Raw genomic sequence first — 24781 nt, 5'->3', positions numbered from 1 at the left:
ACAATTAATACTTAAGTTCATGTAAAAAATTTGTTTTGTGAGGTCACAGTGACCTTTGACCATGAACATCATATCAGTTCCCCCTTGAGTCCAGGTGAATATTTATGCTGAATTTGAATAGAATCCCTCACGTTCACAAGGATGGAAGAGAGGTGAGGTCACAGTAAACTTGATCTTTAACCAGTAAATGTAATGTGTCCTGTGTCCAGGATGATGTTCATGCCAAAAAAACCCAACACCAAACATTTTTTATGGTGCATCAATAAAAGCTAATGCAACAAAGGCTAATTGAAACTGATGACATACAGTACAGGAAGTATTTGACTTGAACGTCCACTGAAGTTTCTGCTCAATTGAAGAGATGAAAAAATGGCAGCCGATAAAAACATCAATGTAGCAGTGGAGCAATGAGACACTGGAGGAGCTCTCATATACATTAAACAAACACACACAACAAAGATTTGACTGGCACTCTTTTAATCACTCATCTCTCCTGCAGTCGTTAGCTGGCTGGAGAATTCCCAGCTTTTCATTTTAATGAACCAGCTCTGAACACTTGCACGGATAGAAATGTGCTTTTATTGCCATTCTCTTTACCTATTTTCCAGAATTTAGGTGATGGTGCCAAAGTAACACAGATTTCATTACACTGTTGGTTTTTATTGAAATATAACTGTCCATAACCACAAAATCATATGTCACTGACCAAGAAATTGTCACATTTTTGATTTTTCACACATCAACTTGCGCACACTTAAGACAAGACAGGTGTGGAAGCTCAGGTGACATTAAACACAGCAGGATTACAAATTAAAGGCATTTTAAAAGCCCCTTAGGTCATAATGTGGCAGTGTCAACATTGAAGTACACTACAACATTGTGTCAACAGTCAGCAAAAGAGAAATTACTCTTTTTGTAAGAGCATTTAAATAAAGCTAATATTTTTGACATTGACATGGTTGTAGATGAGGACATTTTACATCAGACATAGTTGACGTCAACTGGTTTTCAAGGCAACTGTAGACTACTTTTAAAAGAAAGGTGCAAGTTTACAATCAGGCATTTTTCCATAAATCTTTTACATACTTAAACAAACAGGGCTTGATGATAAACCACATTTTGGGAGATCCACTCATTCACTGCCTTGCCAAGAGGAAGTTGAAAAGATTGATACCAACCTCTCACTTCGGGCTCTATCACTCTCAATCTCATTTATGTTTTGGCAATAAAATGAAGAAACATATTTACAAAACCATTGCACTTATACTTTAAATTACCAACCTAAATTTAGTCAACACATAAATAAACTCACCCACTTCCACACATTTACTTGAAACTTCACTGGTAAAGACTGAAACTAATAAGGACAACAGAAGTGAAACGACACAATGAATAATAACGGTGAACCGTTCTGATAAAGATTCTCTGGTTTATCATCCAGCCCGACTGATTAAGACACATTTAAGTGCTGGTACGACACAACCTTAGCTGTGGTCGAAATCTCACAGTATCGCAGTTAACACACAGATTTCAGTAAGCCAAAGTGATGTTAACTGTGATTCAAATGATGCATATCTATAATTCATTACTTAGTGTAAAAAGCACTGTGTAACAGTGCCACAATAAAAGCTTGCACCAAAGCCCTAATAACACTGAAATACCTCACATAAAAGAAAACATTTTTAATATGACAGGATTTTTAGAAATCAGTCTCTTCTCTCTAAGAGCTAATAGCAAACTGCAAAAAAGCAATTTGAGAAATAATGTTCATATACACATTAAGACATGACAGCAAGACAGCCGTTGTAAATAATGCATAATTGGGAAATCAAAATGCCTAAACATGAATTTAAGTGTTACTGTGTGTTCAGTGAGGAGGGAATCTAACCAGTAGTAATGAATCCAGCGGTCACATTCTTGTGAACGGTGCAAGGCGAAAGGTATCTGAACACACCGTTAAGAGTAAGGTATGCATGTGCAAGCATTCACTGCTGTAGTTATGAGGTTTTATGGTTGTGACAAAGTCATAATCAACAATAAGGCTTTTGGACCTTCCATTAAAAGGGACCATTAGTATCGAGTAGTGAGGGAATACCCAAGATCCTCTGCGGCTACACAGTCAGTACATAACCCCGGGTGTTGGGTGAGAACAATACTTAGGAATCGTCTGCATCAGTTCACTGCTTTTTGTTTCTAAACTAGTGAGAGCTGTGGTGTTTTCAGGGCTTCACAGTGCTTTGGTGCTGTGATTGTTTGGCCCTTCGACCAATGAGACCGTTGAATTAGATCAGTGTGCAATGCAGATCTGTAAACACACAGATCACAAACTAAAAAAGGAAAAGTTCCAATTTCGGGTGCTAATTGGCTCTCCTGTTGAGTCAGATGAGTCAATACAACGTTCCCAGGCCAAAATGAGTTTGGCACATGAAGCCAACAACTGTAAAGTGACCCTTTTACACTTATAGTTTTAGATTTATCAAACACGATGTTATGTATTCATTCTTTAGAGGTGATGGTAGGTGGATTTTGTTACCTTTGGACAGGGAAGCGGTTCTCAGTCTTTGTTCTAAGCTTTACGTTGTGTTTAAGGTTTGCCAGTAGGGAATCTGGAAACAAACACATCATTTATAGCTGTCAAGAACCCGCCTGAAATCAAACAGTCTTTGTGCAAATTCCGTTTGGTTCTGCATCTCATTTCACTCTAGCAGTATGGTCATCAACAACCTAACTGTTGTGAACACAGGGACCAAATGTATTATCTCTATGTCTGTGAAGATTCTCAGTCATCCAGGTTGGGGATCTTTGAAAGCTTGGACCTGCTTTAGGTTTTTGAAAATGTTTCTCCTCTCATCCAAGTGGGGAGTTTAGGTTTTTAACCAGTTGTAGGTTTAATACTTTGAGAGCCGAGTGATTCCAAAGCACCTGCTGATAGAGTCTAATCATACTGTTTCCACTATGCATGCATGCAATCTGCCTTTGGCCATGAAAATACCAGCTACCTTATTCTGTCTGTCTGCCTTTGTTGCACAATGTCCAAAATGAATTTGGAGAACACTTTTAAGAAAAGCTAGCAGATAAAGTACATTATAAGAATGATGATGGAGATTCAGCCTTTTTCCATGTGATAACAAAACATTAACCGACAAAGCCAAAGAGATAAGCTGAGAGACTGGGTGAGCTTAGAGTCTCAAAACTCACATTAGTTAATGCAGGAAAACTAAAGGAATGATCACAAAATAAAGTTCACTGATAGAGAATTCAAATTTCTAAATACTTGGTTCTGAAATAAAAGAATTGGATCGGCCGGACGTGTTCCTGAGTGTCAGCTGTGCCGCCTCTCCATCATTGGGAAGGTTTGATTTTGTGATAAAGACGGAATCCTCGGTATGAACTGGCATCGTGATAGCCACCAGAAAACGCTTTACTGTCCAATCAAAAGCATATTTGTGTAAATGTAAGAAAATTGGCGCAACAAGACAGTGGCTGGCAAAGAGTTCGGGGGTAAGAGTAAACATTTAGAGACCGAGGCTATGAACCAGTGAGACGCAGCGGAAGCAGATAGCCAGAAAGCTGGTGCCCAGCAGGTCCCCAAGGGCCGTCAGGTAGGGGATGGAGAAGTTGTCAGGGTCCAGACTCCGTCTCCACATCACACGGATGATGAGGTCAGCAAAGTAAAGCAGGATGGCCACCTACAGGGAGAAGAAAACTGAGCTGAAAAGGCTGTGATTAAAAAACAAAACAAAACATGGGTATAATGAGGGAAATGACAGCAACACAGGTGGGTCTGAAAAGTGAAGCCAATGCGAACGTGAATTCAACTTGCATTTTGTCTGGGGGGGCCAACAAGTTGATGAGAAATCACTAAGTGATGGCCTATTTGGGGGGCTGGAGCTACCCTAAATTTCCCAAGCAAGTCTTTATTTTCAGAATAATCTCATACTGATTAAAGGGTATACATAGAGTTTTAGGATTATAGCATCATAGTCATTATACATGTATAATATACTTTAGAAAGAAGCATTTCTGTAAACGCCTATTTGACTTTTTGTTGTTGTTTTTTTTACAGACACTGACTGCTCATTTGCTGGAATAAATACAGAACAAATCCATACAAAATACAGTTATTTGTGTAAAATTCATATTTATGTTGTCAGATTTCACTGTGACCTATAAAACCAGTCTTGGTTTATTCTACTGTATACTTTATGACAGAAACATGATTGATCTGATTGAACCAATCTACAGGACAGTAACTGTAATTAAAGTACATTCATAGGCCTGCATCTTATCTAATGGAGAGAGGAATTAGATACGCTATCACTTTAAGACACATTTACATCATCAGGTTCCCAGCATGCAGCTTTAATGTGTCTAAAAGTTAACATGACAGTAACTCTTGTTCAACACAAGAGAATGAAAGAAGACGATGTCTACTGCTTTTAACTGGTTAGTAACTTGACTTCTTCACTGGTTGTAGTTCTAATGCAGGACTACAAAGATGCTTCTCCTGGGGGCCAAGCCCCCCTGTCTTTAAATCCTAGTGACATCCCTGGGCAGGATCTAAAAACATCTCACAGCATGTGCGTATGAAACCATTTACCTGCAGCAGAGCAGCACACAGGAAGCAGACGGTGAAGGCTACAGTGATAGGTGCCTCCTCTCCCTGCAGCAGAGAGAGAGCGTAGAGGAAGATCAAGTGTCCAGGGACAACCAGCATCAGGAGCACCCGCGCTGACTTGGAGTTCACCCCTGGGAGACACAGAGGAGTGAGAACTCGGAATCAAATCAGTTCGTAAAAAGGCCATTGACTCCATACAAACATTATCTTCTGTTCTTTAAGTCACCAGAGGAATACATATGCTATCTTATGATTACACCATGACACTGGAAACGGTTAGACTAGAATTAGTATCATATGATAAGAGATATAAAGAGTGAATCTACATTCTTTTATCTTTTACTAGGTCGGGCAGCAGTACAAGCTCAAAAGCCAACATCTGTCATAATATCAACTTGTAAAGCAAATTCTTGCCAGACACGGATCAACATTAGCATTTATTTGTCTTTCAGGCCACCCGACGAATGCAACTCGTACATTTCAAATCAAATTTCAACATCAACAACAGTTGCAAAAGACAGACTGTGACAATAAATATATCTATTTTTATTCTGTTCTCATGAATTGAAGTGGCACAGTTAAGAAAGGCTGTGTTACAAAGTTGCATACTTTTCCCCTTTCTGTATTGTTTTTTTTATATTTGCACCACCGTACCACCAAACCTATCACTCATATCAGGGTGGAACCCTGTTAGACGTATGCGTTCACATTGGTAGGGGTACCTGAGGAGAAGAAGGTGATGCAGGGATTGGGCCAGTGTTGCCTCATCTTGTAGGGCAGCACCCCAGGGATGCTCCAGAAGTGCAGGTACGTTGAGATCCTACTGGCTTGGATGGCCACCAAGTTTCCACCCACTCCTACAGGGGAAGGACAGACAGGGGCAGACTGACTGAGCATGTGAGATAATGAAGGAGCAGCAACCTTTTCTGTTGTTTGGACTTGTTTTCTCACACTCATTTAAAGAGATTATGTTGATTTTGTCTCCTCATAATAAACCTGAACCGAAGGGACTTTCCCACAAGGGACACTAAACAGCTTTCGAATCAGTGACACTTAATCCCTTTCAGGAGGCTGGATCACTGAGCCACTGCTCTGTGATCCAGCCTCGGTTGAGCCTGTAGATTACATTTTAATAAGCCACGGCCAGAGAACAGCTGATGTCCGGCCAGTCAGCTGGAGCATTTGAGAAAATGAAAGAGATGAACACAAACAAAAGATGTGTCAAAACGTCAGATATGTTTGATAAGATATTTTTTAACAGGCCCCCAGATGTGATGTGCATTAATTAATGCAATAAAAAAGTCCATCAGGGTTAAACATTACAGATCTGAGATTCTATTCCTGCATTCTGGTTTCACTTGGTCAAAGATGTGTTTCTGCTGAATACAAAACAACTTTTTCCAGAACCCACCATTTTTGAAAGTCCATTTTAATTTTGAGAAAATGATCAGTGCCTCATACAGTCAAACACCTTTTCCAAGTATTTACTCAAATATGCACAGATGTTCTTTTGTAAATGTGCAAAAGGCGTGAAGCAACCATGATATTGTTTTTTTTTTAAATTGTATTATTCTTTATTGAACATGTTAAAAAAAATAATAATAATAATAATACAAACTAAATAAAGCCTATGAGCAGTAAAAAGTCAGCCTCAGAATCCTAAGTAATAAATACATGACTCAAATAATATAGTTCATGTTCAAAAGGGATAGGAAGAAGTTAAACACTTTGGTTACATGGAAGCCAGTGAGGAAAAATGGGGAATTTATACCAGACTTATGAATCTAGAATTTAGCAGAGAGCAGTGCAAAGAGAGAGAGAGAGAACGAGAAAGAGACTGAGGAGGAAAGTGTGAAGATGAGTGTTATTAAAGGCCCTCTCAGTGCATTGTCTCACAAACAAACCTGGAACTATAAACCTTCACACATTGATTTATCTCTGCTCTTCACAGCTGATCGGGTCTTTCTCATGGGGAAAAGTGCTTGATGTAAAATCAAAAAGTCAAACTGTTTGTGAGTGCAGGTGGGTCAGTAAACAATCAGTGCAGACTGAAACATTTTGTCTTCTCTCCCATGCTGATTATTTCTTACAGTGAACTGCTGGCGAGAGTAACATGATTTCTCTTCTCTTACTTCTTCCACTTCATTTTGGCACAAATGACATTCGACATCATTTGACGCTTCTTTGTCAAGGCAAATATGTACATACAAACAAGTCCAATTCTTAACAATTTGCATAACAACCACTTGCACAACATCCTGCTGATCAAAACTGATAAGTTGATTTCCAGTGAAATTGTCACACTATCTTGGCCTGTAGATCAGGCATCATTTTGAGGAGAATAAAGTGAATAAGAATGAGGCAGCTGCCAGTGACTACCTGGAAGATTTGATGAAGAAGAAGAAGAAGTATGTTGTTGAGAATAGGGATGAGTGATGCACTCAATGGAGAATGGAAGCCTGTTGTGAGAGTTGGACTGCAGTGTTTAGCACATGCTGCCAATATTCATACAAAAGAGCTGAACCCAAACATTAAATTAAACGGTATAACTTATGACACGGGAACAGGGTTGAGTTTGCCTTATAAATGAATCAGCTGACCGCCAACATCAAGCTGACCATGACGATCCAGTCAGTGAGCAGAGTTTGTTTGCGTCGACGTCAGAAGAACTACTGATTTGTTTTTGGAAACCAGAGCACTTCAGATACCAAAACCTCCTCATCCCGTTTCTACAGATTCTGCATAGAACTGTACAAAGAGATTAGCAGCACATTAAACGCTGTATAAATAATGCTTTCTGACTTATCTGGACAACAACCAATAAATGGCTGAAGTGCTAGTGTATCTCTCACTTTGGTTACTTCCTGTGGCATCATGATTCGCTTTGACGAGCTTACCGTTAATGACGGGTGTAAAGACAGCCATGCCCTTAAAGTTGGGATCACTCACTGTCTTGTCCAGTATAAGGCCTCCGAAACTGGGAATCACAAACACAGAGGGAATCAGAGTTTCCCAGCCTGACGTCAGAATGGAGGAAAGGTAATCCTGCTGTTTAATTAGCGGTAACTTCTTATAAACTCTTCTACATATGAAGTTCATCGTACACAGAAGTTATGCATCATGCTCAACACAATTACATATGAATTCATTGTTAAACAATTCATTCAAAGTGTTTACCTGCTAATGGACATGGCTACTATAACCGGCTGCCACCCTGAGCGGAGCACCTCCCTGATCTGAGGAGTCTGTCGGGCCACCACCACCCACAGTGGGATCAGAGCCAGGAAGCCCAGACACACCAGAGGGGACAGGTACCATATATCTGTGGGAGCGAACACCCACATATATCATACTTCTGTTGATGGTCAGCAGAAACATGATCTAAATACAGCTATTCTTTCAGAGAGGCCGTGGGTTATGTAACATTCAGTCCTATCTACCAACAGTTAACAATGATGTATCAGGGTTACACACAGTTCAAGACGTACCTGACTATGATCTAAGGTGTTGGACATGAGTTAACATATCACTTTATTGCTTTTGCCCCAGTATGATAGTGTGACACTATCAGAAATCAGGGCTGAGGTCTTGCTCATCTCCCCCATGACTCCACATTACTGGATTTCCTCACCTTTATATTCATACAGTGTGCTGCTGACCCCGGCTAGCAGGGACAGGGTGATCAGATCCCCCAGACTGGCAGCGATGGGGGTGGCCACATTGTCAGGATTGATCCCCACCTTCCTGGAGCCGATGATCACACCAATCATCACCAAGCCTACAGGGGGGGATGAGTTAGATGAGTTAGTGTGAAGCCGAAACATCAGAGCATCAGTCCGCTTCACATAGCTGCCTGGCTTCTTTGGAAAAACACCACAGTCAAGGCTGGACATCCAGCACCACGACCTCTGACCTTTACCATTGTATTGCGCAAATAAAATTATTTTATTTGACTTTTTTAACAAATATAATTGTTTTTTTTTACAAGGGGTAGTTTAAATTGATATGAAACAAGTATAAAATAATAAAATAATTGCATAATTGAATGAAGAAATGTAATATTTTTGACATCCGGCCGTATGGAGAGGGGGGATGGGCCAGCTGTGTTTGAGACCCCTGATTTATCGTGAGTATAATTGATGGATCAGACAGTAGTTAGACATTTTGGAAAATGCATTTATTTGCTGTCTTGCTTAGAGTTAGATGCAAAGATTAGCTTCATATTAGAATGGTATCAATCATAATACCCAAAATGTAAATAAATTATGTAAATGCATTCTATGGATTTTGAGCAAATTTGATCATCTGAGGGACACAAATGAGCAGAACATTCTCCTATGTTGTCTTTATACATCGATTTTACACTTTTTTCCTGATAAACCAGGAACATGAATGACAAGAGGGCCACTAGTACACACTACTGCTACGATTGCTTTGGCTCATTTTCTTGTGAAGGTAAACACATTTACACAAGGAGCCACCTTTAAACATAAATTGGCATTTTTTTGCTCACTTCTATTTTTCTATGGAAGTGAGTAATAGTTTGACACCATTGTTTGATAATGACTATTTCATGGCAACAACGATGATAACATTCTGAAAATTGTTTTGATGTTGTAATAAACCCTCTGCATGATGCATTACCTAATTTGATTTTGGGGCTAAATTAAGAAGTAAAGCATTTTTTGTCACCGGTTTTGTAAATTAAGCCAAAACTGCAATTACATACAATTCTATAGAAAAGGCGTGTGTGGTTACTTACCTAAGGAAAGAGCAGCGAGAAAAGCGGTGGTGATGCTGCTCGCACAGAGAACAGCTGCCTGGTCCAATTCCACCCCTCCTCTAGAAAATGACCCTAAACACACGGCTGCGAGCGCTGCAAGGAAGCCGACCACTGTAGCCTGAACCTGAAGAGACAGGATATTCCCACACCATTAAAGTTGTACTGCGTAACATGCTCATCTATTTAATTGTCTTTTTAGTTCCTATCTATCAAAGAGTGAGTTAAAACAATGGTGGTTGATCATGTGACCACTAATGAAAGTCCTTGTTGCTGCTTTGTCCAGAAATAGGATCTCCGTGTCTGTGGCCACATTCCCACTAAACTCTAAATGAGTTTAATCTTTTTCCGTCAGTCAGCAGCGGTTGGTCTGCAGGTGGAGCTACTCACAGAAGTATGCTGCGTTTACTTGGAATGGGAAATTGGTAACTTCCAGCTGCTGAGTCAGGCTCCCTCTATTCTAAAGTGTTTGACCAGTTACATTTCATTACTGCTGACTCACAATGGAGGATCAACAGCAGAGAAAGAAGACCATTTAACTTCCAGTCCAAGAAAAAGAAACAACAAACTAATGGAAGTGAAGAAGGAAAGTCATCAAGAAGCAAAGTGATGCCAACGAGGGAGATGAGTCCCAGAGGCTCACCTGCAGTTCCATCTACCGCCACAGAGGCCACTAGAAGCAACGCATCTCAAATCTTACCGACCACTTTAAACAGTAAATGTGACAAACAGCACGATGACATTTACATAGTGCTGCGACTATCTAAACTCATCCAATCTAATCTTCTTAATTAAACTTTGTGTGAGTATACAGCAAGCATGTTACCTGTATCAGTGCCAGATTGCTGCACACCATGGTCCATTGTTTATAGGGGTCATCCATCTGGCCTGTGTTGGCCTGCAAACATAGAGAAGCGCCAACGTTTAAAAGATGCATTCCTCTTAGTGTGACGTTGCACCGAATCCGTTGTGCACAATAAATTGTACGTAGGTTGGTAAAAATGCATTTGTAGTGTTGCCACAGTGTTCTCTTAAATAATAAATGTATAGGGCTTGAACGAAAGTGATCACGTTGCAGGAGGAGCTACAGTAAAACTATTTAACAGGAGTCTTACAGCAGTGGAGAGACGAGCAGCCAGGGTCATCTCCAGGTTTCCTTTGAGTCCAACGAGCGCAGGCACCAGGATGAACACCTCCGTTATCACCTTAAACACCTCCCAGTGCTGGAACACACACACACACACACACTCTATGAATGTCATCAAACTTACAAAGCACTGCACACAAATATACTTTCACTATATTATAACTCTTAAAGTAGAAATGCTGCCTTTGTAGTTGTACACTTCATCCAACCAGTCACGTTGCAGTTTACATCCATGTCGGTCCAAAATGTCATCATTATCCTGTAATTTCCAGTCAGCATATCAATTCTGCAGTTTTGACCAAAAACATATTTTGTGACAGTGGCCTTTGATTACCAAACTCAAATCGGTTCATCCTTGAGTCCACGTCGATGTTTGTGCCAAATTTGAAGACATTTCCTCCTGAGATATCACGAGAACGGTCCGGACAGCTGGACAGACTTTCATCTGACAGCCCATAATGCCTCTGGCCACGGCTGTTGCAGGGGCATGAAAGTCATCTCCACATCCACAGATGGACCCTCTGACAGATACAGTTAAATAAGCACATCCCATATTCTCGAATAACCCGTAGCCTACTTTCCTGTTTCCACATCTCTGAGCATCGTCTGACGCTACACTGCAGGATCAGTGGGTTTACAAGACGCACGGCTCTCTCTGCCTCATACCTTCTGACTACAACTCGAGTTGGCAGGTCGAAGACATTTTAGATCTCTAAATAGATGCATATGTATAAGAACAGTGCAGCTGCTAAGAGCAGAGTGCTGTGGAGGAGAGGCAGGGAGGGAATTCAAGGAGAGAAGATGAGAAGGAGAACAAGCAGAGTAGGTTGGAAATAGAGGGAGGAAAGAGGGGAAAGGAATAATCTGTTATAAAAATGATTTCTCAGTGGGAGAAATTGAATTAAGGAATTATTCTGCTGGCGGAGCAATCACAGAAATTAACCAACACAATTATTTTTTTAAACAACTTTAAGGCTTGGTGTGCTGACCAGCAGAATCCAAAATCTTTAGTGTTTTGGTTTTCAGCAAATTTGTCCTTGAATGAACTTGACCAGCGACCTTTATAGTGAAGCACCCTTAACAGGTGAAGGGGTACAGCTGACCAGATAAAACTGCTCAGATAAAGAGTATGCATGCTATCTTTAAGAATGCATGAAAACAAAATTACCGAATGCCATTGTGTATCTACTGAAATTCAAAGTCAAACTGCAACATCTGGGTTCTGCTTTGCCTTGCCAAGTTATTTGACCAAGACTACATTCACAGTAAATCAGGTGCTGGATGGAAAAATCCCAGTCCTCCAATTAATATGACTTAGGGCAATGCAATTCCCACGTGGCAGTGGGGAACACAGGGGGTGAACGAGTACAAATATGACCGGTGAGAAACGTAACCCGACGTCATGCTTTGGTGGCTTATCACGTAACCAGAGATCCAGAGCTGTAAGACGAATAAAGAGGTAATATTTTTGTTTTATGCATCACGGGGGGCCTTCGCCCAATGACAGCTGGGATCGGCTCCAGCCCCCCCCCCCCCGTGACCCTGAATACAGGATAAGCCGTAGACAATGGATGGATGGATGGACATCACGGGGGGCAGAGGCATTGTTTTTCCGGGTTTTCCCATTCTTGAAAACGTATCTCGGGGATGCGGGATGAGGGGAATGTCTCCATGACTGCTTGGTGAAGACATACAGCGACATAAGGTTTGGTTTTCCAAGGCATTTAATAATCACTCTTTCCCATAAGCAATGGATCCCTGTGGGTTAAACAACACCAGAGGAACAGCTTGTCCATGGTCAAGTCGTGTGGCCATGACTAGTGTTTTTAGACGACACAAACTAGTGATGTACTACCGATATCCTTTCCGATATCAGTAGTAAACCAAGTAAAATTCAGGTATTGACGATACTGATCCAATACTGATACTTTGTACAAGATGTTAATGTGTTTGTCTCTGTATGTTTTACACCTAGCCTATGTAATCCACTTTAAATGATCTACTCTACTCTACAACCTTAGCTGACTAAATTGAACATCAACGTTCAGCAAGCATTGTCAACTGGACCGAGTGAGCAGCGCGCTGCTCTATAAATAGCTGTATTTCGCATATTATATGACTATGACAGGCGGAAAAATAATTAGTTCCTACCAACTGGGTATCATTTAGATGAGATCCCGATAGTATAGTTACTTTCCAACTACTCATTTACCCCAAAATACCCGATATTTTTACATGATAATCGATTCTAGAACATACATTTCTGGTATCAGAAGTATCAATATTTCAGTATCGATCCGCACACCACTAGCACAAACTACACTAAAGAAAGTGCTGGTGAGTGCGGACATGCAAGAAACTCTTTTACAATGACATTAGGACAATCACTGCAGCACTAATACACTTTTAGTAATGCTATTTGAGCTCTGCTGCAGCTCACATGGAGGTGGTGTGAGGAGAAGCAGCTGCAACCGAGTGAAGCTCAATGAAAAACAGGTACAGCAATGTAAAAATGCTAGCTAAGCCACGGATGCCATGTTGAAGGTAAGTGAAAACAATGATGAATTGAATGTTGTTTATATTTGGCGTTTTAACACGTTGACTCGACCTCATCCTTGACTTTGAAACAACCAATGAGATCAAGCCTTCATCCCAGGCTAAACAAGGCCATGAGGCCGGACGGCGGGATGAATGAGAGCATAGTGAACGTACAAGTGTGCTTTAAGTGTGCAAGTGTCTATTTATACACACTGTTCTCGGGTTCTGGACTGGTAGATGGAGCTGACGGCTGTCACGTTGGGAGGCTATCTCGGGACATGACCCAACTTCTGCTGTGATACTGCTGCTGCTGCAAGCAGCCAAGATTCCCACAAGCCATGCAGCTCTAGATCTCCCAGGAGAAAAATACTGTTTATCATATGTTTTGCATTATTATTGTATAATCAGCGTGTGTTATGTTCAGAAGACTCAAAGCTACATTTTAGGATAATACTAATGAATAAGAAATGTTGCAAAAAAACTGTGACTTTGACTTCTGTAACACAGAATCAAAATCAGATTTGGAAAGGTCAGAAAAAGTGGATCGTACACAGTCAACTGTTAAATTAACTTCATGCAGTTTATCTGTCTGTTTGTAAGGAAACACTGCTCACCATGATCCCTCCACCTTAGCAATTATTCCAAAACTATGCTGTCCACCAATTTAACCAATGAACCTTTTCCCCTCTCGTAACTCTCCCCACGAACAAAATCTGCTTTCAATACACAATACAGAGCATCCTTATGAGTGAAGAGCAGTGGCCATGGGGCACGCTCACATTACAACACACAAAGGGCGAGAGCGACCTTGATGCTTGATGTTGTATTAATGAACCTTCCATAAGACTCACAAGCCAAGTCAAAAAGAAGGTGGAGGAGACTGACTGGCAAATATGCAAGAGGTAAAAAAAAGGTCTGTCTCTCGGACTCTAATCTATACACATGGATATGAAAACAGTGCCATCTAAGACCGCTTGAACCCAAGCAGCAGGAAAAGTCAGTCTACTCTACTGTCTACAGTGGTCTGTATACAGTCTGTGCACGGCCATCCATGTCTTCACATTATCCCTTCATTCACCATGGTCACCCTACAGTGCAACTCGGCCAGGTATACAGCCGCGCTAAAATTAAAGTGAAAGTCATCATAGCTTGCTTAGTATAGACCCAGCTCCCAACCCAACTTTGAGAATAGATCAACGTGATATTTTTTTTATCGCCCGATAAGAGATAACGGCCCACCACTACATAAAACACTAATAAAACACTCATTTCATTCTGCAAGACTCTTGTACATTAGGTCTACTGAACTTGTGTTTCAGCTCGGCAACCTTGAAATGACATCCAACTTTCAGTGCCAATGCAGAGTTTTGTTCCCGACATGTGAATGTACGAGTGTGTAGGCGGGGGCTGTCGAACGGCGCCTAATGATTCTGACTTTCATGCAGGAGATGGGAGTCAGGTCTCATAACAGATCTGCAATTACTTTGAGTTCTCCATCAACTGTAACAACAATCTTACCCCAACGTTAAGCGATAAGTTAAGTGATTTAGTTGCTTAGGCCACACAACACCCGAGGCATGGCAAGGCATCGTCTTTCCCTAACCTTAACATACTATATTTGCATGCAACATATACAAATGTTTGTACTGGACGGAGAAAAAAAAACTGGATGTAACGTTGGGTTTTGCAGGTCCTAGATTTATAATTTTGTCTGGCGATTTGAGGTATATTATAAGTAAGGGATCAAAAAAAGTATTGTTTTGTAAAAATATTAGCACTACTATCGAGACATTTCAGATGGTACCCAACCATATTCATACATGTTATAATCTCTCGAAAATAATTCAACAAATGTTTTTTCTGAGATTTTCCTACTTGTATAAGGTCCATAACAATACCAGCGGAGACCATTCCAAGTCCAGACACCAGGTACGGCACTAGGACTTGGGCAGCAATGAGCCAGGAGCTTTCCGGTATGAAACCATGTTCTGATCGAGTCAACTTCCAGGTCACGCCACGTAACTTCTTGCCCTGGTAGCGTAGCTCCAGCTCCAGGCGAGTCACCACCATGTTGGAGAGGGGGGTTACTTAAGCACTGGGTTCAACATGTAGTTATCCCATAGTAAGTGTTACTGTGATCCAAGTGTAAAAGAAAAGTCAGCATCAGATGTGTCCAAATAAAGTTGGCTTGAGTTTCACCTCTCCTCCGAAGTGAGCTGAAGAAGAAACCGATCAATGTTGTTGTCCTTGGTTCAAAAAGGACAAGGGCAAATGTTTGAACAACAGACCCAGGACTTGTGAATCCAGGGTTGATCCACTCTCAAAGGATTATGATGAAATTACTTTTCTTCAATCTTTCTGGACAATGAACAATCAGCTCACATTAGCCCTTTTTGTACCTCTGAGGAAAATGTATAAAAGGCAATCAGCTACTGCCATCTTTTTTCTCAGACAACATCAAAGTTAAAGATGTGGGGGCAATGGAGCATGTCATCTTAGCCAGTGATGAGTCAGCAGTGATGAGGTGTCCGTTTGTATTACCACCATTTCTTACTCATCGGTCACAGTGTTCGTCTTTCTTCATCCAACCTGCCTTAAAGGTGTATGAGATGGCTTCGTCATCCGTACAGGTAAACACAGGAGAAGTAGTCTGACAACAAAGATACCTGATTAAGTCAAGTTTTGCTGATCTACTCCAGAATCCATTTGTTACGGTTGAACGTATTTTGAATGAAGCTTAGTGTTTGTTGGATCTGGTCCTCAATCGGTTGAATCCAGTCTGAGATCTGCTGAACTCCAGTGTTTAGGCACACACAGCTGTATCCTGAAAATGACAGTAATGATTACGGTGACAGCTGAATGACTGACAGCAGCAATACGATGAAGAATAGTCCCAAAGGTCTGGAGAGTTGGAAGCAGTGGGATTCATTTATGTCTTTGTCAATGCAGCTCCTCTCTTTTGGCCGCTCACAACAAGGGTGAAGAGGAAAAATAAAAAGAGCTCCGTAATGTCAATAAAAGATCCGAGAGGTCCACTGACAAGATGCAGCATTCTCCTTCTGGCAGGCTGTGGTGCTCCTTTCCTCCCGTCAGCATCGGGGTAGTCCCGCTCCCTCCGCTGTGACGTAGCAGAGAACCAGGCAGGTCTGTCTGTGCTGCCCGACATGCAAACTCATGAGGGAAACAACCGGCTCGCTGCCTCCCATCTTCCTCTGTTTCCTGCTGCGTGTCTGCCTCTCATCCCACCTCCCTCTTCCTCCATGTGACATCCCTCTTTCTACGTCGGCCCGCCTCACTGCGTCTCACCCTCTCTCTCTCTCTCTCTCTCTCTCTCTCCATTGTGACTCATTCTTTCTCTTCGTCCATTCCGTCCATCTCTAGCTTGGGCCCTTTGCATGCTTGCACTGGGATGCTGCCATAGACCCCTGGCACTGTAACTCCTTGTTCTCTAACCCTGCATGAGGACCAAACAAACATATACTGGACTAAAATATTCATTTCAGAGCAGCTTTCTACAAAGACAATACAAATTCTCCTACAATGCAGCCACGTTTTCTTTTGAATGGCAGTCGTGGTTATCATTATCATTATCAAGTCATTCATTTGATTCCCACGTCACAAGCAAAGTTCATTTGCATTTTAGCCAATTTTACATGTTTCATTCAAACTCTGTCACTAGAGATTTCAAAGGTGAAACATTTATTTATTTATTAATGTAAACTGGCAAAATTGCAGTTTCCATTTGAAAAATTGTGTTTGTGTCTATTCAATCAATGCATTTAAATATTAAGTTGTGTAAACTATTTAAGTTAGGCCAAAAAAATACTTCCATTTATAGAACTTTCAGAGTATCTGATGAGCCTCAAATGTGGTGGGATCATACATTCTCTTTCTCAGGATGTATGCTCAGGCAAGTCCAACATTGTAGCCTACATTTCCCACAATGCAACTAAACAGTGAACTAAATGTTATGTGAATAATTGTAGTAAAACTTTTGATGAATCAAACAGACAAATCCAGGAAGTAAACAAGCCACCGATATGGCAGTCACAGCTCACTTCAAACCTGACTTATCAAAGGATGCAACTGTTTACTGAGATGACGACGCAATTATTGAGATCTATCCAAAAGGTCCTGTCAAACCTGTTACATATAACAAGCTCAGTCAATCTGCAGCCTGCTCAATATATAAATAGAGAATAATGTAGGGTATAAGTTCAAGCTGTTATTGAGCACAGGCTACAGACAGAGAAACTAGTGGCTGCCTGATAGTGAAGTGTTTTCATCTCCTTTCCATTCAGATCGGCTACTCTCCACGTCCTTCAGCGTCCCCTGTGCTTGGAGACACAGGACTCAGCCAAAACTTGTGGCTAATTGTCCTCAGTTGCAGGAGATACTGATGAGCACTAGAATGAGTAAAGGGAATACACCGCATTAAGACGGACGTAGACATCAGTAGAGGGCAGACGTAGAGAGGAAGAGGCTCATAATAAAGCAGACAGCAGAGTTTCCCTTCATTTCCTCTCTACATTTAAACTGTGAATGTGGCTCAACATGTGTTACCTTGTGCCTGCATTTTCACAAATATCTAATAACTGCGCCTGCATAAATATTTCACCAATTTTACAAAACTAACAACAAAGCATTGAACATATTCAATATGAAATTCAGAGCATCCACCAGATCTCAACATGGCAACGGCTGAGCTGATGGATGAATGAACAGCTTGCAGCTAACAGTGCTAGCAGCGTTAACATTATCAACAATAGAGCTGACAGAGCTATGTTAACGAACGCAAGGAGAAGGTCAGATAACAACACATACGGAGGGCTTCATTATCTGCTCAGTTAGACATTACTCCATGACTTCTTTACATTGAAGGACAGTTGAGGACTAACATACAGGGAGTTTTTCCACAGTAGTCTTACAACGTTGGCAGTCGTAGATCAGTTCTCATGCAATGCGCTGGGATCAGTTAGTCATCCGATTGCAGTTAATTATGAGACATTATGAGAAATGTATATTGGGCGAACCGATCTGATTGATAGAGACCTTTGTGTTTACTATATCCCAGACATTGAATGGACGTGTTTACACAAAAAGTAATTTTACAAGTTATTGAAGATGGAACATACGGTATATCCAAGTATCAAGCTCTCACCATCCTAAAGTAACGCATGCACATTGCCAGTTCACCAATTCAAAAACAGCCTCGTGGCCACGCACTCACCTGCACATCATCCAGCACCATGCCGGCCATCGCCATGCCCATCCCAGCCAGCAGGTAGGGAAGAAGCACCTGTAGACAGATAGCAAAGGAGGACTCCTCCTCCACTTTGGCAACGGACACTTTCGGCTTCTCCTCTGCAGGCTTTTTGGGAGAAGGATGGAGCACAGGGGGTAAGATGAGGTCATCTTGGACATCTTTGGCGCCTCCCAGGGGGGCAGTCAGACTCCCACCAGGGCCCTTCCCCTTCGAGCGGGACTTTTTGTTCTTTTTCCTTTGGCGGGTCTGTTGTGGTGGTTTGTCTTCGCCAGGCATGATGGCGGCGGTTGCAGTGAAAAGCGGGCTTTTAATCTGGGGATACAGCACACCTGGATGGAGCCTGTAAAATTGCCGAATAGCAAAACCGTTATCAGACAATTCAAAAACTAAATGCACAATAAATAATAACATCGGTAGTTCAGATGGTCGTTAAAAAGTTGCAGGAGTCCATGTATGAGAGGTCAAATGTACAGTAGCTGCAAATGACAGTCTCCTCAACACACAACCCCAAAATAAATAATTCACACCAATCATTTCCATGTATTAGCCTGGTAACTGTCCAACATATAGCAGGACATGTGTCCTTTGTCTAGGTTGTCAGTGTCCCACTAGAGATCTAATAACCCCATTGTCTACATTACTGTTTCAGTGAATGACACTGTTTTAAATAGAGTCACAACAGTTTAGCATTGTTCAAATCAATATGGTGAAGTGCAATTACATGTACTTCAAAACTATTTCACCATTTAACAGCCTATCTGTGACTGTTTTGAGTTTGCTAACAGTGTTAAACTCAATGTGCTTTCAGCGATTAAACTTGAGCTGTAAAACAATATCTAAGGTCTAGTTTCTCATGTAAACACAAAGTGTGTTTGTGGTGCAGAAAAGAACATTGATGCTCACAAGAACCATAAGGGTATTCCACCAAACTCGCTAATTAAAGCGGCGCTTACCTAGTTAAGCCTGGTTAGAACTAACGCCAACTTCCACTTGCGGCTAAACCCGTTCCATTAACGCATTTCAGCTGCGCCTTGTTGAGGCTAATTCAAGCCAGGTTAACGTTGTCGTGTGTTACGCTGTTCACGGGATATGAAGCCAGACCAGAACCGTGAATGTCGAATCATCGAGAAAATGGCAGAAAAGACCAGCGCAAAAATTATTGATGGAACTGTACGAGGAGTACAAACCCATCATAACCACAAAAGGGAATACTGTAGTGATAAATAAAAATTGCGAGGCTGCTTGGGCAAGAATTGCCGAGCGATTAAAAACGGAAGTACCGTTAAGAGTAACATGTTCTATTATAACACTGACTACTACATCTCGAACTTGAGGATAGTGTAGTGGTAATGCGCCGGCTTTACACGTGGCCGGCCACGGTTCAATTCCCGACTATGGAAGTTTGTGAAACATCTTTCTTTTGCCGGAACTCTCTTTCTCTCTTTTTTTTTTAGATAGGCCTAGTAAATGCATCTACATTGACCAACTCATTTATCTCAACAATTCAATGATCACATTCAATGACCCTATTAATGAACTCACCTGAAAGGAATTTATGTGGCTGAAAATTGCATGCAGCAATGCCTTTGTCATTGGGATATACATGCTATTAATAATAACATCTTTATGTCTATCATGTTTTTGCAAGTTATATTTGGGTTCTGGGGAAATTGTATGACATATTTATCATAGTTAAGGTAAAATGTTGGTCTAATTCTCTGATCTACAGACAATTATACAGGCAAAAAAAAAAAAGAGAACACATGAGATGTTCTCGCCGGGATGTGAACCTTCGATGCCCACGTTCGAGGGGCAGGAGCATCACCACTCACCCAACTGGGGACTTTAAGTTACGATATGGCCAGTTGGTGTTAAACAAAATAAACGATTTATTCATATTTTTTAATTGCAAGCATGTATTTTTAGACGCTTGATGGAAATATAGTCTGTTTGTACTTCATATATGTAATTTTGGTAATTTTTGGTCTTTGACGTGACGAAATCAAGAGGACTAGGCTTGGCGGAACCTTCTGCTGGTACAGTTGTTTCCGACAGACGGCCTTCTCTGAAACCCCCGCTAAAGTAAGCCTGATGGTTAGCCTGCCCCGGGGCAGGCTAGTTTGGTCGGATAATTCCCATGGTTACTTAGCGGAGAGTGCCTCAAGTCATGTTGATGGAACGCAACTCCCGCTAAAGGTAGCGAGGCTTATCGAAATTAGCCCGCCTTTGCGCTTACCGAGTTTGATGGAATACCCCTCAGGTGTATGATTAACACAACGCAGTATGTTACCACAAGCATCTACATCATTTCTAACACTTTACATATCAACCGCAAAGTCTTAAAAGAGAGATGACTGTTTTAGTTCTGACTCTGTGGAATGACGTCATTTGAAAACCTGTTTTATTTTGCAAACGAAAATTCCTGCACACTGAGTCTGTAAAACCCTACGGTCCATAAACACAACTCATCTGTTTACAACGATGACCGTGTTAACGAACCTCTCGGTCTCAACGAGACCACAATGACGTTAACGGGCACAAACGCGACATACGGGGATTTACACACTCACTATCGCGTCCCGGGAATCCCGCGGAATGCCCGGATGTGATCCGCAGGTCCATTCGACGCGACCACAAGAGCTGTTGTTGTCCGTCAACACTCTTCTGTTGTTGCCATGCGTCCACTGCGGGCTGCCATGCCCACCACACGTACCAAAACGCCACTGCTCCGGTAAACTATACAACTAGGCGCTTCCTGATTGGGTAATCACTGGAGTAACGTAAACGCGTGGTAAAGGGTAGCACCCCCCCCCCCCCTGTGGAGAGAGGGAGCAGCTAAACAATTTGTGGATCAATGTGAGTGACTGAAGTAGCCTCGTGTTTCATTTGTATTATTGCCACTTTTCTCACTCAGCCATGTCATGACATTTCTAAAAACTCATAAGGCAAGAAATCCTGTTGACAGTTGTCTCCAGACCCCATCAGATAAACCATTACACACATGGCAGCAACGTGGCTGATTCCTAAGTCATTCCTAAGTCTGCAGCATCTATAACTAAAACTGCCTACACATCATAGCTGTGTTTGCTGCTCTCTTACTGCAATGACAAGAACGTCTGTGGCAGGCATTGCTGATAATGACTCGTCGTACACACATTGTATCGTCCTTACCTTTGTGTCCGGAGCTTGTGAGGGTGAGTGTGTGCACAGCTGAGGGGAACACAAGCTCCCAGGAATAACCGTGTGCATGCTTGCTATGCTGCGTGGATGCGTCCGTCTATATTAAGGCCATGAGAACGTTTCCGTTTGCTTGTGCATTTTTTAACATATGTTTGTGCGTTAAGATCACTATATCTGTCTGTGTGTGTGTGCGTGTGTTCGTGTACACGTGTGTGTGTGTGTTTGTATGAATCATGGGGCACCACCGTCTTGTATTTCACGGTGTTGGCAGATAACGATACCCCTCCTCTCCTGTCTCTTTCCCTCTCTTGTAGACACTGGCGACAGCAGCAGGCAGAGACAACTCACAGGGCCACAACTACCCAGTGTCAACTACCCACCCCCACTGTTGCTTGTATGACTCTGTGCAAATGGTGTGACATTTAATGGCTCTTCCGTCTTGCTGTTAATACTTGTGGTCCGTGGTGAATACGATCCCACTGCTGTTTCATTCATGCAGGTGACGGAGTGTCTCCTTTACTCCTCCACTACAAACATATCAGACACCAGGCTGCTCTCAATGCTGCTTGAAACTCTAGAATTATTATATATTGTGCCAGCTTTATGCCTCACTATTGTAAAGACATTAAGTGCATTCACCCTCTTGTTGTGCAGATGAACAATGAGAAGCAAGGTGTCTATTATTTTCTATAACCTGTTGTGTTATCGTGGGTGCATTAAGGACCAGTGTGTGGCATTTGGGGAAATCTATTGGCAGGAATACAATAGAATATTCATAACTATGTTTTAATCACCTGAAACTAAGAATTGTGTGCTTTGAATGATCTCATCGGGAGCTGGTCATCTTCATGTGTAAAAAAAATCTCCACTCGCCCCATGAGCGGTCTTGTGTTTCCTCCTTCAAGCTCAGGTCCTCTACCAGCCTGTGAACCTGTGAGCCAACGCTGATATACAGTAGAAAGTACTCAGTTACTTTACTGCTCACTGACAGTTCAAAGTTATTCCACTAGGTGACAGCATAGATTAAAAAGACAGAATCTTCCAGTTGAAACCTTTATTACTTTTAGGAGTCTTTGAAAAAAATAGACAATCACCTGACACAATTCTCACCTAAATGCAACATTAAACTGAAGCTTAAAACAGAGCCCTGAGGGAGTTAGTATAAGAACACTTGACACTTTAGACATGCTCCTAACTGAGGCAATCAAAACAAAAGGCTGATAAAAATGTTGACATGTATGAAAAGCAATTTTCCAACATCATCCAACAAGTAGGAAGGTAGAGGTGCAATGAGTCTTGGTGGTATAAACAACATGGTGGTCTGTCACAGGCTTTAACTCCTGGGGCCCGTTTCACAAAGCAGGTTCAACAAACTCTGAACCTAACCCTGAACTCTGAGTTGACCAACTCTGAGATGGGCAACTCTGAGTTTTCAGTTTCAGAACAGCGGTTTTGAATTAGTTCAGTCAACTCTGAGTATGTAAACTCTGAGTTACGCGCGTGCCTGCCGACTCTACAAAGCCATCATCAATGGAGCTCCGATACTACGATTCACCATGGCAACGGGGAGAGCGTCATTAGATATTACTGAGTGTTTATGTAGAAAACGAGCTCATCCTGAGAAAGCAGATCAACGTAACTGCAGCAAAGTAGCGATAGTTAGCGTGGCAGACAATTACTGCCCGATCTAATGTGTATAACTGAATGAAACAGTTGATTGATCTAAAGGTAATAAGTCTTTATTTTCAGACTTGCTCAGCGGCACTGTGGTGTAATGGTTAGCAACGCCGCCCACGGCGCAGGTGACGGGTTCAACTCCCGTAGGTCACAAAGTAGTGCACTGAATAAAATATCATTTTCATTGGGTGTTATCCCCCCAGGCACAGAAAGAAAGTGGTGTCAGTTGAAAATTAAGCATAAGAATATTGCACAAATACGTTTACTAAGGCATATGATTTTAATCATATTTCACATATTAAACAGTAAATATAAGCAGATATTTCAACACAGAAATGTACTTAAACATTTCATAAATCTCCCGTTCGCAAAAACACTACCTCCGCAAAGAATCTGGTTGCGGATTATGTCCGCGATATGAAATGTTGAAAATGTCGGAGAATATTGTTTAGATAATATCTAATGTGATTGGAAGGAAAGGTAATCAAAATTGTCTCCCAAAAAGCTGCTAGAATCACTTTTATTTCCATATCGATTAGGTTGACGATGAAAGGACGGCACATTTTTTTCAGTTGGTTCAGATTCTGGAAAAAGGCGGAGACATGTAGGGAGAAACTCAGGGTTTGTTGAAGCAAACCTGCTAGCGAGCAGGTTAGGTTCACGGAGTATATTACCCGGGTAACTGACTCAGATTTATGCTGAACTTGCTTTGTGAAACCGAAAAACCAGAGTTTCCCTCATCTCAGGGTTAACTAACTCAAGGTTTTCACTAAACCTGCTTTGTGAAACGGACCACAAGTCTTATTTCAGTTTATAGTAACTTGATCCATGTCATACTTATGGATTCCTTTAGCCTTCTATTCAGAGGTCGAAAGCCTCTAGAGGTTATGGAAATCTGCTTTACAGCCCCTCACTGTTTATTTTCAATGCATATTAACTATAATCAAAAGCAGGAAAGACTATGATTGTCTTTCCTTGTGATTTCTTGGCTTTATTTTTATGTGTACAGGACGTGTTTTGTGGTGTTCTTTGGCTCCAGATCCCCTTTTACCATGACTGTGTGAGCCCTGGCATTTCAGCACCTCATTAACACCTCCATGCAGACAATACACCGACACACACGCATATATAAATAAATGTGTGTGTGTGAATGTATATTTGTGTGCAATGATTTGTAAGTGTTGATGACAAACGTGTGTGTGTGTGTTTGTGTGTGTGTGTGTGTGTGTGTGTGTGTGTGTGTGTGTGTGTGGAACAGTGCAGTTATATGGCTAAAAGTAAAGACTTGCCAGAAGTTCCTGTATGAGTTGCATCATTGAAAAATAAATTTCTTTCAAACATAGCATCACAGGCAGAGAACCTCAGCTCACTTGGAAGAGTTTTTAGTTTCTATTTTGTAACAGCATGTTTATCCAAATTGCAATTTTAGACCGTAGGTCACACTGATCCATCCATCCATTGTCTTCCACTTATCCTGTATTCAGGGTCACAAGGGGCTGGAGCCGATACCAGCTGTCATTGGGCGAAGGCAGGGTACACCCTGGACATGTAACCTGTCTATTACAGGGAGACATG

General features: G+C 41.6%; 1 protein-coding gene across 2 annotated transcripts; it reads right to left on the bottom strand.

The window, feature by feature from the left end:
- Positions 1-737: 737 nt before the first annotated feature.
- LOC311017191 (solute carrier family 41 member 3-like) lies at positions 738-20986 on the bottom strand. 2 transcript variants are annotated; one of them, XM_084015396.1, is made up of 11 exons: positions 20902-20986; positions 18314-18678; positions 10514-10621; positions 10225-10296; positions 9381-9525; positions 8250-8396; positions 7796-7940; positions 7516-7595; positions 5341-5475; positions 4601-4749; positions 738-3689 (listed from the first exon to the last, which is right to left on the bottom strand). In XM_084015396.1, exons 1-11 carry the CDS (start codon positions 20969-20971, stop codon positions 3516-3518), a joined length of 1590 nt encoding a protein of 529 aa, XP_083871522.1. In that variant the 5' UTR covers positions 20972-20986; the 3' UTR covers positions 738-3515. The 2 variants fall into 2 exon arrangements, with proteins under 2 accessions (XP_083871522.1, XP_083871523.1); XM_084015397.1 differs by lacking the exons at positions 18314-18678; positions 20902-20986 and adding an exon at positions 14959-15168.
- Between the last annotated feature and the right edge of the window lie 3795 nt (positions 20987-24781).

This window comes from Eutrigla gurnardus (assembly GCF_963514095.1).
Source record: "Eutrigla gurnardus genome assembly, chromosome: 8".
NCBI classification, from domain to species: domain Eukaryota; kingdom Metazoa; phylum Chordata; class Actinopteri; order Perciformes; family Triglidae; genus Eutrigla; species Eutrigla gurnardus.
This window is presented reverse-complemented; position numbering and strand designations above follow the sequence as displayed.

Bases quoted from the DNA above. Each gene is read 5' to 3' on its own strand.
- LOC311017191 (XM_084015396.1), bottom strand. From the start codon at position 20,971: ATGGACCTGCGGATCACATCCGGGCATTCCGCGGGATTCCCGGGACGC. The intron at 9,526-10,224 runs GTAACATGCTTG...CTGTCTCTTCAG, and splicing joins GCAATCTGGCACTGATACAG to GTTCAGGCTACAGTGGTCGG. The intron at 4,750-5,340 runs GTACCCCTACCA...TGTGTCTCCCAG, and splicing joins CATCACCTTCTTCTCCTCAG to GGGTGAACTCCAAGTCAGCG.